The 15496-nt window shown below is 34.0% G+C and overlaps 2 protein-coding genes across 4 annotated transcripts in view; one reads left to right on the plus strand and one right to left on the minus strand.

Moving 5' to 3' along the window:
• Positions 1-937: 937 nt before the first annotated feature.
• Positions 938-11770, plus strand: LOC130811411 (jacalin-related lectin 3). Of its 3 annotated transcripts, none has more exons than XM_057677709.1 (9): positions 938-1330; positions 3878-5411; positions 5527-6832; positions 6935-7138; positions 7239-7739; positions 7836-8066; positions 8332-8697; positions 9911-10129; positions 10213-11770. In XM_057677709.1, exons 3-9 carry the CDS (start codon positions 6830-6832, stop codon positions 10504-10506), a joined length of 1818 nt encoding a protein of 605 aa, XP_057533692.1. In that variant the 5' UTR covers positions 938-1330; positions 3878-5411; positions 5527-6829; the 3' UTR covers positions 10507-11770. The 3 variants fall into 3 exon arrangements, with proteins under 3 accessions (XP_057533692.1, XP_057533693.1, XP_057533694.1); XM_057677710.1 differs by lacking the exon at positions 3878-5411 and having other exon boundaries at positions 994-1330; positions 5527-5662; positions 6574-6832; XM_057677711.1 differs by lacking the exon at positions 3878-5411 and having other exon boundaries at positions 994-1330; positions 10256-10439.
• Positions 11771-12605: 835 nt separating this feature from the next.
• Positions 12606-15496, minus strand: part of LOC130811413 (cytokinin dehydrogenase 5) — a 7335-nt gene continuing 4444 nt past the window's right edge. The window contains exons 4-5 of the mRNA XM_057677712.1: positions 14667-14929; positions 12606-13242 (exon numbers count right to left, since the gene is read on the minus strand). Coding sequence (XP_057533695.1) covers positions 12903-13242; positions 14667-14929 — 603 coding nt within the window. The 3' untranslated portion in view covers positions 12606-12902. The remainder of the gene's footprint in view (positions 13243-14666; positions 14930-15496) is intronic.

A 15496-nucleotide genomic window follows, 5' to 3' on the forward strand; every position in this document is an offset into this window, starting at 1 on the left:
CGGATTACATGTCGTGGTTCCTCTCCGTCACTCGTCGATGGATGACACCACGAGGTATCATCGCAGCCGCCCAGTATGCTCTTGCAGCACCGACGATGACACGATTTGTAAGTATTCTTCCATGTTGATTATTATCCATAGAACTTACATATTATAGATTTCATTAACTCCAAATTGAATGCAGGCACAAGACATTGCAGTTGTCATCAGCTCCAGCCAGGAGGAGCCTGTACGGGAGATTGCCCAAGGCATACCGTCACAGTTAGAGAGGGTACAGGAGGAGGATTAGCATTAGTATATTGTTTTTATATATTAAAACATTAGTAACGTTTTGTAGATATTGAATATTTGTAACACGTGTATTGTTGTGTATATTTTGTAATATATATGTAGATGTGTATATGTTTATCGTATTATCACATGTTTATTATGAATGAAATGATGTTAATTACTCGAAGTTTTCGGTGATGAATCATTCCGCCAAGAATTAAGTATGAATTAAATCAAAATCAAGCAGACAATCATATTCAACTAGGGAAAAATGCTCTCAAAAATTCAACACAATTTCATTTATGTTCAACGAATCCATATTAAATTACATAGTTCATTCGTTAAGCTAAACCATATTACAACGACTAGATTAAATCATACACAAAAGTCAACAAAAGTCAAACCATTTGATCGCTGTTACTAACAGCGACTTCCCCTTTGACCAGTCAAACCTTATTTCGCTGTTAATAACAGCGAGTACCTGTTGACTTAAAAATTCCAGCAACTTTAAACTCGCTGTTAGTAACAGCAATTATGTATCAAGCCTAGCTTTGGGGCCAAAAACGCTTATTTTTGGAATAGAGTTTCAACGAAATTTTTTTTTTGACTAAAGTTAATAAAAGGTCTTAATTTTTTTCAAATTTTCATTTTCTTAACCAACCATTAACCCGAAAATAATTTCTTACCCGAAAAAAAAAAAGAATAAAAAGGAAAACTGGACATGAAAGATTTATGATTATAGTGAGGAGATTCAGATCCATGAACGCCTGAGAAAGAGATCGTCGTGTTTTCCCCTTTTTTTCACTGACATTACACTTTCGATTTCTATCTATAAACCCTAAATTTGCTTACTTTATTTGATAATTCTCCATTTTTCTTCACTTCTTCGTAAATTTCTTCAGCGAAATCGAAAAGGTATATGGCTTTTGGATGGCCGCATATTATGCCAATTGAATCAGGACTTTGTCCTTCTTCTCAACGGATCGTATATCTTAAAGTTATTAATGGATTATTTCTTGTTGTTACTCCTACTCATTTGGAGCGTTGGAGTTCTTCTCAGGTAGTTTTCTCCCTCTTTATTCATTTTAATTATTATACGTTAGATAGATCTATCTAACTTCTGGAAATTTTGTGTAAAGCTTCGCCCGAAATAGTTGTAGCGTCGTCCGAGATTCTCATACTCTCTCTGGTCATTGCAATACTGAAAAGCTTCTGAAAAAAGAAATGCGAAGTTTCGAGCGAAGCTCTTGCAAACTTCGATCGAAGTTGATGCCTTCTGCTAACTTCGAATTGAGTGATCAATTTAGTGGGGCGGGTATCATTTATCAAGAAGTTAGGCGTGGGAATTATTTTGATTGGCAGTAGATTAGTTAGTGGAGAAGTTAGGCGTGGAATTAATATCCATTAATAAGTTTAGTTAGTACGTAATTTTTAATTTATGTTGGGATTAGTTAAGTTTTAAAGGTTACCCATTTTACTTTATGCATTTAGATTAGTTTAGATTTTAGCACTCTTAATTATTTTATCCTTTTGTTAAGTACTCTCTTTTAATCTAACCTTTAATATTAATTATACTTTAATGGTTATGCAATTTGAAGTTTATGGTTGTTGTTCTTCATCAAGATTTTTGTTTTCATTCTTTGTCGTCTTCCATCGTTAAGGAATTATTACTCTTCTAATCTTTTTAATTATGTTTAACATTATTGTCTATGTTTTAATTAATTTAATTGCTTTCATGTATTCAAATTGTAAGTAGTATTCTTTCTAGGGCTTGGTATGAACCTTATATGCATATGAATTAGTATATTGAGGAATTTATTGGTTGTTGTTGTCTAGGGATGATTGAATATGAGATAATCCACTTAAGTTAAAGTCTTTTATACTTTTCATACTCCAAAATACGAAAGTTGAGAGTTGGTGGTTAATTGGTCTTGTTAATGGTTGAATTAATCAAAAGTACGAAGTTGAGATTAAGAAAGAACGTTATTCAATCCACAATTTGTTGATTATCATCCCGAAAAGGAATTCTTTTCACCGAAAACCTAGATAATGTGACCAACGTTGAACTTAATTGTCTAGTCCTATGCATGTTAGTGGAGAATGCAATTGCCCTGGGCTTTTATCTTATTGTATCAAATCATTTCTAATTCATTGCAATTTAGGTTAGCTCAAACTCTATTCTTGGTTGTTCTATAGCTACTGATTAACTAAATCATTCTAGAAACAAAGCCTCTCAGTGGTTCGACACATAATTGTGCTACGACACCCGTGTACTTGCGGTACTAAAATAAACTCCTATTAAATTTCTTTTCTACGTAAAAGCTATTTTAAAAAATAAATTTTAGTGAGCACTAGAAAATGTATTGTTTTCCTTTTTAATTCTACTTAGACCTACTATTATTGGTTCACAATAAGGTTTGGAGGATCCAAATCAAAGTAAAATAGCTTGACATGTCTCACATACATGAACACTACTTTGGAAAATATTTTTAAATAAGCATGAATTTTATTTTGTTTAACTCCACTTATGCAAATCATTAAACACAAATTCTTGTGAGAGACGGTCTATTTGAGAGATCATTAATTGGGCCGGCTATTATATTTTTTAAAATGTTATTAGTAGACATTAAGATTGATGTAAGTAGACATTTAAAATATTGAAAGTAGGCATTAAAAATATAGCAAGTAAGCATTAAGGATAATGTAAGTAGGTATTAAAAATACAATAAGTAGGCTTTAATGGGCTAAAGTTGAGATACGCCTTGCCCCTATCCTTCCAAATTGAGGTAGAGGATCTTTCCCCTCCACATTCTTGATTTCTGTTATAGACCAAATATTATTGTAATTTTCTTTTATATTGCTTAAGCTGTTTAGGTTGTTAGGAGTTTTGTTAGTTAGTTGGTTTTGGCGGGAAAAGTAGTTAAATATAGTTAGACTGTTTGTTGTATCCAGGCTTCCTATAAAAGTCTCGTATTCTGGAGATTTGTCTTTAATCATAATAATACAAACTCTCTTCCTCTTTTTCAAAGGCTGTGTTCTTCAAGACAGCCAATAAATCAAGATCAGTGCAGTATCATTGAGCTGATCTGTATCAATTTCTCACATCGCTTCATCCTCTTCAGGATGAAGTGATATTTGAAAGTTGAGAGTTCAATAACGAAAATGATTTAATGAATTTTTAGAAAAAAAGAAAAAAAATCAATGGAGAGCGTGATCATTCCCTTCAATCCACTCCTCGGATAATAATTCCTTCTGATTTTTCTAACAAACCCGTTAAATCTGTTTCTTAGTCCAAAACCCAACAATCGTTTTCCTCAAAACCCCCAAATTTTGCTCAATTGAGCCATCTTTTCAAAATTCTTAACTTTAGGAAAGCCATAATTACCCTAGATTCCGTTGCAAAAAGTGGGTGTAAACTTGAAGTTGTTACCTTTACACAGCTACTTGAACTTTGGATTGATCTCAATTCAATTGAATTAGGACGTCAATTAAGCTAGTCCATTTATTGAGACGAAATTGGTTAGTATGTATGCTAAATGTGGATCTCTGGATCATGCTTGTAAGGTGTTTGATGAAATGTCTGAGAGAAATTTGTTTACTTGGTCAGCTATGATTGGGGCATACTCTAGGGAGAAAAGATGGGCTGAAATAGTTTGATTGTTTGGTTCTATGATGCAAGAGGGTAATTTTCCCGATGAATTTTTATTTTCCAAGATTTTACAAGCCTGTGGGAATCGTGGCGATTTTGAGAGTGGAAGGTTGATACTTTCGTTGGTGATTCGAAGTGTGATGAGTTGTCTTGGCGGATTAATAATGCTTTATTGGCAGTGTATGCTAAATGTTGTAAAATGAGTTTGGGACGAGAAGGATATTGTTTCTGGAAATCCATGATATCTGGATGTTGTCTAAAAGGCGAGAATGGTGAAGCCCATAGGTTACTAAAAATGATGAGTGAAGATGGTATTGAACGCAGTTTGATAACTTGGAACATATTAATTGCGGGTTACAATAAATCAGGTGATTGTGATATTGCAATGGAGCTCATGAACAAGATGAGAGGTTTTGGAGTTACTCCTGATATCTTTACCTGGACCTCACTTATCTCAGGCTTTTTACAGAATAATAAGGTAGTAAAGCATTAGAACTCTTCAGGGAGATGTTAGTGGTAGATGGTGGACCCAATGAGGTTACCATAGCTAATGCAGTTTCTTCCTGTGCAATTGTTACATCTTTAAAGAAGGGGAGAGAGCTTCATACGCTTGCAGTTAAAATGACTTTCTATCAATGTTCTGATTGGAAATGCTCTAATCGACATGTATTCAAAATGCGGGGAACTTGAAGCTGCACACAAGGTCTTTGATCTATTATCAGAAAAAGATGTGCATACATGAAATTCAATGATAGGAGGCTATTTTCAAGGTGGTTACTATGGCAAAGCACATGATTTGCTCTTAAACATGAAGAAATCTGAAATATGACCTAATGTTGTGACATGGAACGTGATCATTTCTGGTTTTATTCAAAATTGAGATGAAGAGCAAGCCATGGAGCTCTTTCAGATGATGGGTAAACAGGGGATAGTAAAGCCAGATACTTCATCTTGGAACTCTCTCATGTCTGGTTATCTACTGATGGGTTGCAAGAACGAGGCACTTATGGTTTTTCGACAGATGTAGTCATCCGGTTATCGGCCTAATCCAGTTACAATAGACAATTTTACCTGCTTGTGGTAATCTACTAGCAGCTAACAAGGTGAAAGAAATCCAAGCTTGCGTGCTGCATGGAAATTTAGATTCACGTATTGCCATCTCAAATGCATTCATTGATGTTGATGGAAAATTTGGCAACCTTGCATACTCAAGGTCTGTGTTTGACAGTATGTCAGCAAAATGTATCATCACTTGGAACTCATTCATAGCTGGTTATATTACGGGTGTTGTAGTACGATTACGGGTCGAACCACGAGGAGGCTTTGTTTCGAGAGTAATTTAGTTAATCAATCACTATTGAACAACCAATAATTAAAAAAAATACTGGCAGAAGCATTTACAATCGTCCTTTTTAGAAAATCTCCCTGACTGCTACTTTTCCCTGGAACTTGTTGAAGAAGCAATTGCAGATTGGAATCTAGTACTACTGCTGTAAAGCACTTGCTGGTGCTATATTATAATTTGATAGTGCTATGGATCCATTAACTTCTATTTGCTCAATTCATTTCAAAATATGGAAATGAAGTTTCAACTTTTTTTGTTACAGGTGCTTGTTCCTCATCAAGATGCTAGTTTCTTCTGGGACCCAAACCTTCAACAAGTTCTTAGTGGAGTAAGCTAAGTCATTCATGCATCAGATGCTACAAAATGCTTTTGCATTTGTCTTTCAATGGTTTTCTTGGGTATTCCACACTGTAATGTAGATTTCTTTTTGTGATCTTTACTTGCATTATTGATTTTAATAATCTAAGATGATTCTGGCTTTTTTTTTTTTTTTTTTTTGTGATTTATTAATCATCTGAAATGAGCCATATTAGTGTTTTGGTTTACACAAGACAACAAGATCTTAGAGGTTCTTCTTTAGTTTTTTTTATATTCTTTTTACGATTGGTAGGAATATTATCTTTTTTCTCTGGAATTTATTGATAATATAAAATTTGTTTGATGTTAGTCAAAAACAGTAAAGCTGTTTATCAGCTCCTAGCTGCACGAGAATCATCAATTCAATAATTTTCCTAGATTTCACGTTGGTACAACATTTCATTATCTCTATTCTCAATGCTATGTTTGGAACAATGATTTCATACAGAAATTTAAAATTGGCTCAAATTAAGTATTTGACAAATCAAAAAAATTCATTTGGATTTGAGCAATTCTACTATTGTTTTAAAAGTAGTTAAAAATTGAGAATTTGAGAATGACTTCCCAAACGTATTTATGATTTCATAATTGAAATCTACAATTTAAAATGAATTACTTGTTCCCAAACACAGCCTTAAGGGTCTCCCACTTCGGAAGGGTTTGAGGGTTGGATGTTAGGAAAGAGGACTAGTTGGTTATCACCTTTTGGTTCAAAGAGCTAGCAGAAACTGGGGATTCTTTCATAAGAAGCTCGATTCTTTTAGCGTAATAACTACTGTTTTGGAAGAACTGATTTTGATTGCTGCACTGCAAATCGAATTACAAGTGGCTTGTTGAATGACAGAATGTGCTTATTGTTTGGCTTGTTGAGTGACTAAATATTGCATGCTTATCGTTTGGCATTATACAATTAGAAATTTGGGAAGAAAAAAGATGACCGTTCTTAGTGCAGGGTTCTTCTTTAATCAAAGGAAGCTCCTGTGTTGGTTCTTTAGGAATCTGATGCTCTTACTTTCAGTCTCTCTCTCTTTTAAAGTGGATGCAAGGATAAGCTTCTTCGTCATAGTTTTGAATTGTTTATGCAATTCTCCATACTGGAATCCATTCTATTGGCATTATAAATTCTTCTATATGCAGCTAAGAGACCAAACACCAATTCATTGACAGGCTGATTTTTTTATCTTCTGACAGTTAATATAGGTTGGAAAATGGTAACTACTCAGCATTAGCATACTTTTGTATACTATTTATCATTCAATTTAAGATTGTAATCTATAATGGCTCTCTAACAAGAGTATGTCACGATTTTTCAGGATAGTGAGAAGAAGCCAATTTCTGTTGGGCCATGGGGTGGTCAAAGTGGATCTAATTGGGATGATGGAGTGTACACAACTGTGAGGCGAATGCTAATAACTCATGGAGCTGGTATTGACTCCATTCACATTGAATATGACAAGCAAGGATCTTCAGTGTGGTCAGAAAAACGTGGTGGATCTGGAGGATATAAAACAGATGAGGTTTGTTAAAACTATTCATAAATTTGATTATTCCCTGAATCTTTGAGAGTTTATAACTCATGTTGAAGTTAGAACTCATCCACCTGTGTCTTCTCTGCAGGTCAAACTTGCATATCCAGATGAGTTTCTGACTTCTGTCCACGGTTACTATGGTCCCTTATATCCTGGTGGGCCTGTGTGTGTTCGATCGCTGACGTTTGTCAGCAATGAAAAAGCCCATGGGCCGTTTGGCGTCGAGCTTGGAACATTCTTCTGCTTCCCGAAGATTGGAGAGAAAATTGTTGGTTTCTATGGTAGATGTGGTTGGTTCCTAGATGCGATTGGAGCATATTTAAAGCCCGTGGAACAATCAAATGTGCCTAAAACAATGGTTTATTCACAAAATTGTCTTGCTAACGGGGTTGAGAAATCTGGTTACTCGGTAATACATGGAAGTTTAGGGAAAGATTATGACATTGTGCTTGCTATAAAGCAGAGGGATAATTTTACCAATGTTCCTGCTCCGCCAAAGATAAGGGAGATTGACACAAATACTTCACCATTAACATTCTCTAGACAAAGTTCACGTTCAGATTGCTCCGATATGGAAGGTAAAGAAAAGGTGAGAAGCTTTTATTTATTTGAGAGCTATTATCTTTAATTCATATAATAAAACAAATAGGATATTTGTATTGTGAGACTGCATTTCTTTTTTCAGATGTTTGCTCATCCTCCCCTTGCCGAGCAAAAACCCACTGGCTTTGTGACTCATGGACCCTGGGGTGGCAGCGGAGGAACTACCTTTGATGATGGAATATACACAGGCATCAGGCAAATTATCTTATCACGAAATGTTGGTATTGTCTATATGAAAGTGTTGTATGAACAGAATGGGGAAGTTGTATGGGGAAGCAGAAATGGAGGGACTGGTGGATTTAAAAGAGACAAGGTAAATATTATAGTCATGCAGAAAATTCATTCACTATTTTCACAGCCATGGCTAATAGAGTCAGATTCACTTTCTTTAATTTTTGGATCAGAATGGATGAAATATACCTGTGCTTCTTAATCATTCGTTGTGAAATTATAAATGATGTTGCTTCTTGATTTAACTATCAATTGCAAACAACTTTCATGTAACCCCTTTACCTCATCTAAGGCGGGAAGCTTTAGACTTCGACAAATATTTATCTATTATATTTATATCTTGGCAGATTGTGTTTGATTATCCTTACGAAATCTTGACACATATAACGGGATTTTGTGGCTCGACGATGATCAGTTCTACAATCATTAAATCACTCACATTCCATACCACAAAGGGAAAATATGGACCATATGGTGAAGAGCATGGTGTGCCCTTCACCTCCAACATAAAGGAAGGGATGATTGTAGGCTTTCATGGGAGAAAAGGACTTTTTCTAGATGCCATTGGGGTTCATGTTAAAGAGGGTAAAGTAACCCCACAAGTGCGCCCTCTTTTGCCTTTGGAAGACAAAAATATTAGCAATTCTGATACTGAAGGAGATCCTTTGTGGCCTAGCAAACAAATTATTGATAGAGGAGCATCAATTGAAGAGGTATTACTTTTATTGTTTTATCTTCAGTTCCCTTTTGTATGTAACGTAAGTTACAGTCAACTTCTTCTTTTTAACTTTTCATGTCATATAGATTCATATTGCAAGAGAGCCACATAGGGCAGGCCGGCAGGGTATAGATGGGATTTGGTCCCAAGCCTACGGTACTCTGTCCATAATACCATGGTACTATTTGGCATAAGTAGTTGTGAGAATAACTAATAGTTTTAAGTTTTAACGGCCTGTTTGGTAATCAATACTAAATAGTGGGAATAGGAATGATATGTAGTGTAAATTTTCATGATATTTATCTTGTCATTCGTATGGTAATGAAAGTTTGATCATAAAAAGGTTTTTTTCCTTTATAATTTTTCATTACCACCTAATACTATATGTTCAAATAGTAATGCATTGGAATGGGTTTCGTGAAAAAAATAAAATTTTTGAAGGAGTATAACCATAACTATTAAACTTGTGAAGAAATATTCCTACCAAAATTACACTAATTTCTCATTACCATTCCCATTATTTAGTACCAGTTACCAAACGGACCGTAAGAGCAGTTGTTACTTGTGTAAGTATTGTGAACCAATATCTAGTAGCAGTTAGCTATTTAAATTGTTGTTTGAAGCATCGTGTTACAAAAGTTAATGTGGGATAAAATGTATTTTTAAAAGGTGATTGTTGTAGCCTTTTGCAAAACAATACTTTTAAGCCCTTGTTTGGTATCACAACCAACAACTACCAAATAGTGTTTTGACTTTTTGACTCATGTCAAACTAGTAAAAGCTAATCTAAAAAGCTGCACCGAACACACTTTTTACCAACTTAACTAGCTGACATGTATTTGTTATTGTCCGCCTAATTATTGTATATAATGTACTCCCTTTGTTCCATGGGGCTTGCCCCAAGTACCTTTTTTGTGCAAGTCAAGGAAAGGTGAAAAATAGATAAAAAGGTCTATGGATAAAATGAAAAGATATTTTATGGATAAGATGAAAAGATATGTTAAATGTGTTGATGAGAATTAAAAAAAGAGCATGAGTCATGGCCAAAAATAAAAATACAGCAAAGTTCACGGGCTGGCTAAAAAGGAAATTGACGCAAACCTGGTGGGAAATATAACTTAAAATTGTTAGGAAATTTCATTTTCTTATCACAATTGTAGCAACTAGCAAGTACGATTATTAACTAGATGATTTTCGAATTTCTTCAGGCCACTTACAAGATTGTTAAAGAGCCCGCTCCTTGTGGACCTGGACCCTGGGGTGGTGACGGAGGGAAACCATGGGATGATGGAGTTTACACTGGAATCAAACAGATTTATTTGACAAAATCCGAAGTAATATGTTCAATACAAATTGAATATGATCGGCATGGACAGTCAGTTTGGTCTGTGAAACATGGCGGCAACACTGGCACCAAAACACACAGGGTAATATGTCTTTCATACTCCAAACACAAAGCAAAAAGAACAAATCATAATTATTATATTTTCTCCCATCGTTTTATTTGCAGATAAAACTGGAGTATCCACATGAAATGCTTACATGTATATCAGGTTATTATGCTTCAGTTAAGGATGATAACTGCAAAGTGATCAAATCATTAACGTTTTATACTAGCCGAGGAAAGTACGGTCCATTTGGTGAGGAAGTAGGAACGTACTTCACATCAACAACTACTGAAGGAAAGGTGGTTGGGTTCCATGGAAGAAGTGGCTCATACTTGGATGCCATTGGAGTTCATATGCAGCACTGGATAGGAAGCTACAAACAGGCAAAACCTTCGTTGTTCAAAGTCTTCGGTTAAAGTGAGTGTAGCAATTTTAAGCGGACATAATCTGCAATAGTCTCTGCAATAATTCACCTTGGTAATACCATCATTGCTCATTGTTGCAATGATTGTTTTCTAGGGAAGCTGTTGAGACGTTGGATTCACATTTGAGTTTTTCTTCTTAGGGAGGTATAATTCGAAGGATAATATTTTTCGTGAAAATAGTTTTCTGAAATGTTATTTCTAATAAACAATACAAATGATAGTTTGATTGAAAAGGAGGTTGTGGGAGTGGAAGAAAATAATTTTTCCTTTAAATTTCGATAGAAAATTATAAGGATAGATTTGTTTACTAAATGGTTTGGTTCACTAATATTTTGCGCCTCACAAAAATCAAAAATTTAAATGAATTAAGCAAAAAAATTTTTAAAAAAATCAAAAAATAAGCAATGGGGAAACTTATTTCTCAAAGAAAGTATTTTTTTCCCAGAGTTGAAATTTGGGTTGTTCGTTGTTACTAACGGCGAACAAAGAGGGTTGGTTAAAAGAAATATCAAGTTTGTTCGCTGTTACTCACAGTGAACAAAAACATTGATTTTTTTTTTACCAAGTTTTTGTAGTAATTGCAAACAAAGGAAATCTGGTCAAACAAGGTCACGCCTTTGTTCGCTGTTAGTAACAGCGAACAAAAATTTGACCCTGGTAAAATAGTGCTTACTTTAACAAATATTTTAAAACATTATTTATTATTTGACTTTTTATATTATTTTGCTTATTTAGTTTAAATTTTCTCAAAAATCCTCGATTTATGCCAGAAAACTATTGATCTTTCTACTCAACACTAAGAAGCACCAAACAGTAAATAAGTATATTATAATCTCTTTAGTCTCCATTGGGTTTTGTCAAACCCAATTGGATATTGGATTTTTGTCAAACATGGCCCGTATCATCACACTGGATTGAGTTTGCAGCTAGGCACATAAAATAAAATGAAGCAAACCCTGTTTTTCAGTTAAGAACTAGGTATGGACTTCACTAGATAGCAAGATGATTTCTACCTTCCAGTTTGCGTGCAACTTTACTAGATAGCAAGATGAAGACTTGATCGGGTCTATAAATACAGGATTGCATCTGATCCGAACTTCGAATGCTCCTCTGCTTGCTTTAAACAGCCGGTCTTATGAGAGAGACGTGCCTAATCCATTAAAGCCTATTTATTGTATCCTTAATGCCTACTTAGATCACCTTTAATACCTACTTATTGTATTCTTGATGCCTAGACTACTTACTTATCCTTAAATGTCTTCTTACGGTATCCTTAAATTCTTGCGTTGGTTTCTAAGCAACCAATGTAAGAATCCATTTCAATTCTTTTTTGCTTTTTGTGTCGTCCTTTTTGTCACTTATAAAAATCCGAGGTAAAATATGATTGGTTGTATCAATGAGGCTGCAACCAGTGAAAGCCTCGACACAAAAAAGATTTGCAACAAAACAAACAAGGAATACAAGACCATACAAGTATAAAGACTAAAAACAAACCATAAAAAAACACATACACGCATAAACAATAAACATGGCAAAGAGAACTACAGATGCTCTAGGACACGCATTCGGCGTTTCCAATTAGTTTTGCCCCTAGTCTAGTCCTCAGAATGATTCAACTCACACATATCATTCTTAATTTGATCATCCGTTGTTTACTTAGGCTTACCATGAATTCTCTTTTCATCAACTGTGATGTTTTCTACATTTGTTGTTGTCCTTTGCACATGTCGAAACCATCTTAATCTATGTCTATGCATCTTTTCAAAATTTGGGTATGATATATATACTCGATACATAGCTTTAGGCTAGTTAATCATTTACTTGGTCTAATTCTCTCTCAATTTCTTAATATCTAAATTTCGATGCCCTCTCTTCTCTAATTTTTTGAATCTCCTTTATAGTTCTTCATTAAAGCACTCAAAAAAGCTTCAATTCAAATCAATTAATGAAAAGGCTATGGAGGACGAGTACACATATTAGGTGAACTTCATAATCTTTGTCTGTTGTTTTGTAAGATTGATTTCATTCTTCCATTTTTATTTTAGTGTTCTTTTTCCGATTAATTCAATTGAAAACCTAATCATGGGTCGTTAGGGTTTAATTAGGTGTTTTAATTGACTTGATGATGCCAAGAAACTTTGACTTTGGTCTAAATCACCACTAAATATAGTTTTTGTTGGCATTATTACAAATCGAAAAATTGAGAAATTAAATATAGTTAATAATCTTCATCACTGATGTGGCTTTGGTAAGTAGCTATTCAACTAAACTCTAATTCTCTGTACAATCTAATATCTATAAATTGGAGTCAGCCTATGCCATACTTGAAAGTTGGTACTGATTAGTCCTAGACTCTTAGTCGTCTAAATTATAATGTTACGAAATTGTCATCTCAAAGAAGCATCTGCATTAAGATTAAAAATAGGTCTAAAAATGTGTTGACCAGTAGCCAAAATATGCTTAGGATCAAATTCCATCTTCATCTTATGAAAATGGTCCCATTTATCGCCAAAGTGCTTAATCCACTCTTGTTGAGTGGTGTAGTGAGGTAAGTATTGCTTAACACCAATCTTGGCCTCCTCGCAGAACTTCAAAATTCTTCGATTTTGATCTGTCAAGTACTTGAGACTTTGTATTTCTTCACCATTTTCAAGTGCTGATCTTAGCAAAGCCACCAAATAGAATACGTCCTCATTTGGTGTAACCACAGAAGTCCTATTATCCCACCTACACACATATCAAATTTATTGTAAATTTGGTGTTTTTTTAATAAAAATTTTTGGTAAATTTGGTGTTTTTTCAATAATAAATAATAAATTAGATAAAGATTATAATGTTTTTTGAAAGTGACATATATATTATAAGGAGAAAAATCACTTTAATAAAGTCAAAGAGACAACTCAAAAGGACGGACAAAGTATTTACCACATAGTTGACACTACTACTTGCTAGGAGGGAGTGGTGGAGTACGTTATTTGTTAAATAGAAGAAAACAAGACAGATAAACAAATAACCATAGAGTGGGTCATATGGAGATCGTCTGACAATAGAATCTCCCCACTTGCAGAAACAGTGTTTGTTTGCCCTTAGGCTTTAGCCTATGTTGAGTGTTGACTGTTGGATTTATATAAGTATCAAAAAAGAGCAGGGCTTTTGTCATCCTAACTGGCACTTCCAGCTTCTCAACATGGACTATTTTCTTTTGTAATTTCTCTCATCTCTTCTAAATCAGTTGGGTCCTATCCTATTAGTATTCTCTATTATTTTCTCATAATTAAACAATTCAACTGCTCATAAGTTTCTTTATTAATCATTGGTTCCAATCTATTTAGGCTTGCTAGTAGGACAAATTTCCTCTACTATATACAGCTGTACATTGTTGCTTTAAGCTGTGTTATTAGCAGGATAAGATCCTAAATTCTAATCACATTGATTGATTGTTCCAATTCTATCTCAACTATGCATGTCCAACTCTAACTACTTCTAAATGGCTTTTATTCAAACCCCTTGAGTTTGAATTACACTATTAACGTCACAACTTCTTTTTTAGCGCCACAACTAATTACGTTTGGGCAATTAAATTAATTATGAACCAAATTTTTTGAAGATTTGTTTTTAAAAAAATGTGTAACCTAGCTTGTGAGGCGTGCAATGTAAGAGTCATAGCTAATTAATAGGTTGATAAATTAAATTGAAAGCTAACGATAAAAGAGAAGGTAGCAATGCAAGAGGAAATATTAAAGTAACACATTAGTGATCGTGTAATAATTGTACTATCATGTAAGCCATGCTTGATCTCGTTACGATGACATTGATTCCCTTATCATGTTCATCAACCATGAAATGATCAATAATATGTCACATATGCAATTGCAAACACCAAAACATATGCTCTTACAATGGAATCTATATATATTGTAAGCCATTTGCCTTCTGCTTTATTGGATTAGATGGCACTAAAACGAAATCACGACTTCATAAATCATGACAATGTATCAAATATGCGCCCATTATCCACATGCATGACAACTGACATGCAACTTAATGTTTATATTTCTATTATTGCTTTAAAAAACATAATTTACATTGACGCAGATTAAATAAAGATGAATCAAACAAGAGCACAAATAATAAGATGAAAGGTGGCTTACTTGTGTTTGTTCATGGGATAAATAAGAATGGGTCCACTAGTCTTATTTCCCAAAATACCTTTGAAGACTCCTTGGTCAAACTCGGAAATTCTTGACTTAGGAATAAAAAGGTTTAGCCAAGGATGTGGTACCTCCCACAAACCTTTGGACCGAAGTTTCAACTCAGCTTTGTGAACCCGATCCAAGAAATCCACATAAGGAAGATCAGTTGTGAACACTGAAGCTGGTATGAAGTCTAGTTCTTTCAATAATGCATCAACTTCCTGTTTAAAATTGAATAACTTTTAATTATTAATTAATTACTTAATTAATACATAGTGTGTCGTCCGTGTATGTGATGCCTATTGCCTATTACCTCCAAATGCAATATTTTATTAATATTATTACCAAATGTCATCAAAAATTATATATATAATCAATAACTATTTGTTTAACATATAGGAGTAGTATTGCATATAGAATACTGATTTGCTTAATTAATTATTGTTATAGTAATAGAAAAGCTGCTACCAAACAATTCCTTTTCTGAAGATAAGTTTGATTCTTTCCAACTAATTTTATAATATTAGTAATAAATGCCAACAATGACTGACTGACTAACTAGATTGGGAATAATCTGGCAGGTAGATTGCTTAGATTTTGTGACGATTTAAGTAACCATTGTTGTTAATTATAACTACTCTATACTATACTATAAATCACTAATTTAATGAGTATTATATCATAAAGAAGCTTCTCAATTTTTTTATAAATAATTTAATGAGTATTATGTTGTTTATGTCATACCAAGTGTATTCCAATAATTATGTGTATGACTGTCGTACGTTGAG

This window comes from Amaranthus tricolor, chromosome 4 (genome assembly GCF_026212465.1).
Source record: "Amaranthus tricolor cultivar Red isolate AtriRed21 chromosome 4, ASM2621246v1, whole genome shotgun sequence".
Taxonomy (NCBI): Eukaryota; Viridiplantae; Streptophyta; class Magnoliopsida; order Caryophyllales; family Amaranthaceae; genus Amaranthus; species Amaranthus tricolor.

Bases quoted from the DNA above. Each gene is read 5' to 3' on its own strand.
- LOC130811411 (XM_057677709.1), top strand. The intron at 8,698-9,910 runs GTATTACTTTTA...GAATTTCTTCAG, and splicing joins GAGGAGCATCAATTGAAGAG to GCCACTTACAAGATTGTTAA. The intron at 10,130-10,212 runs GTAATATGTCTT...TTTTATTTGCAG, and splicing joins CTGGCACCAAAACACACAGG to ATAAAACTGGAGTATCCACA.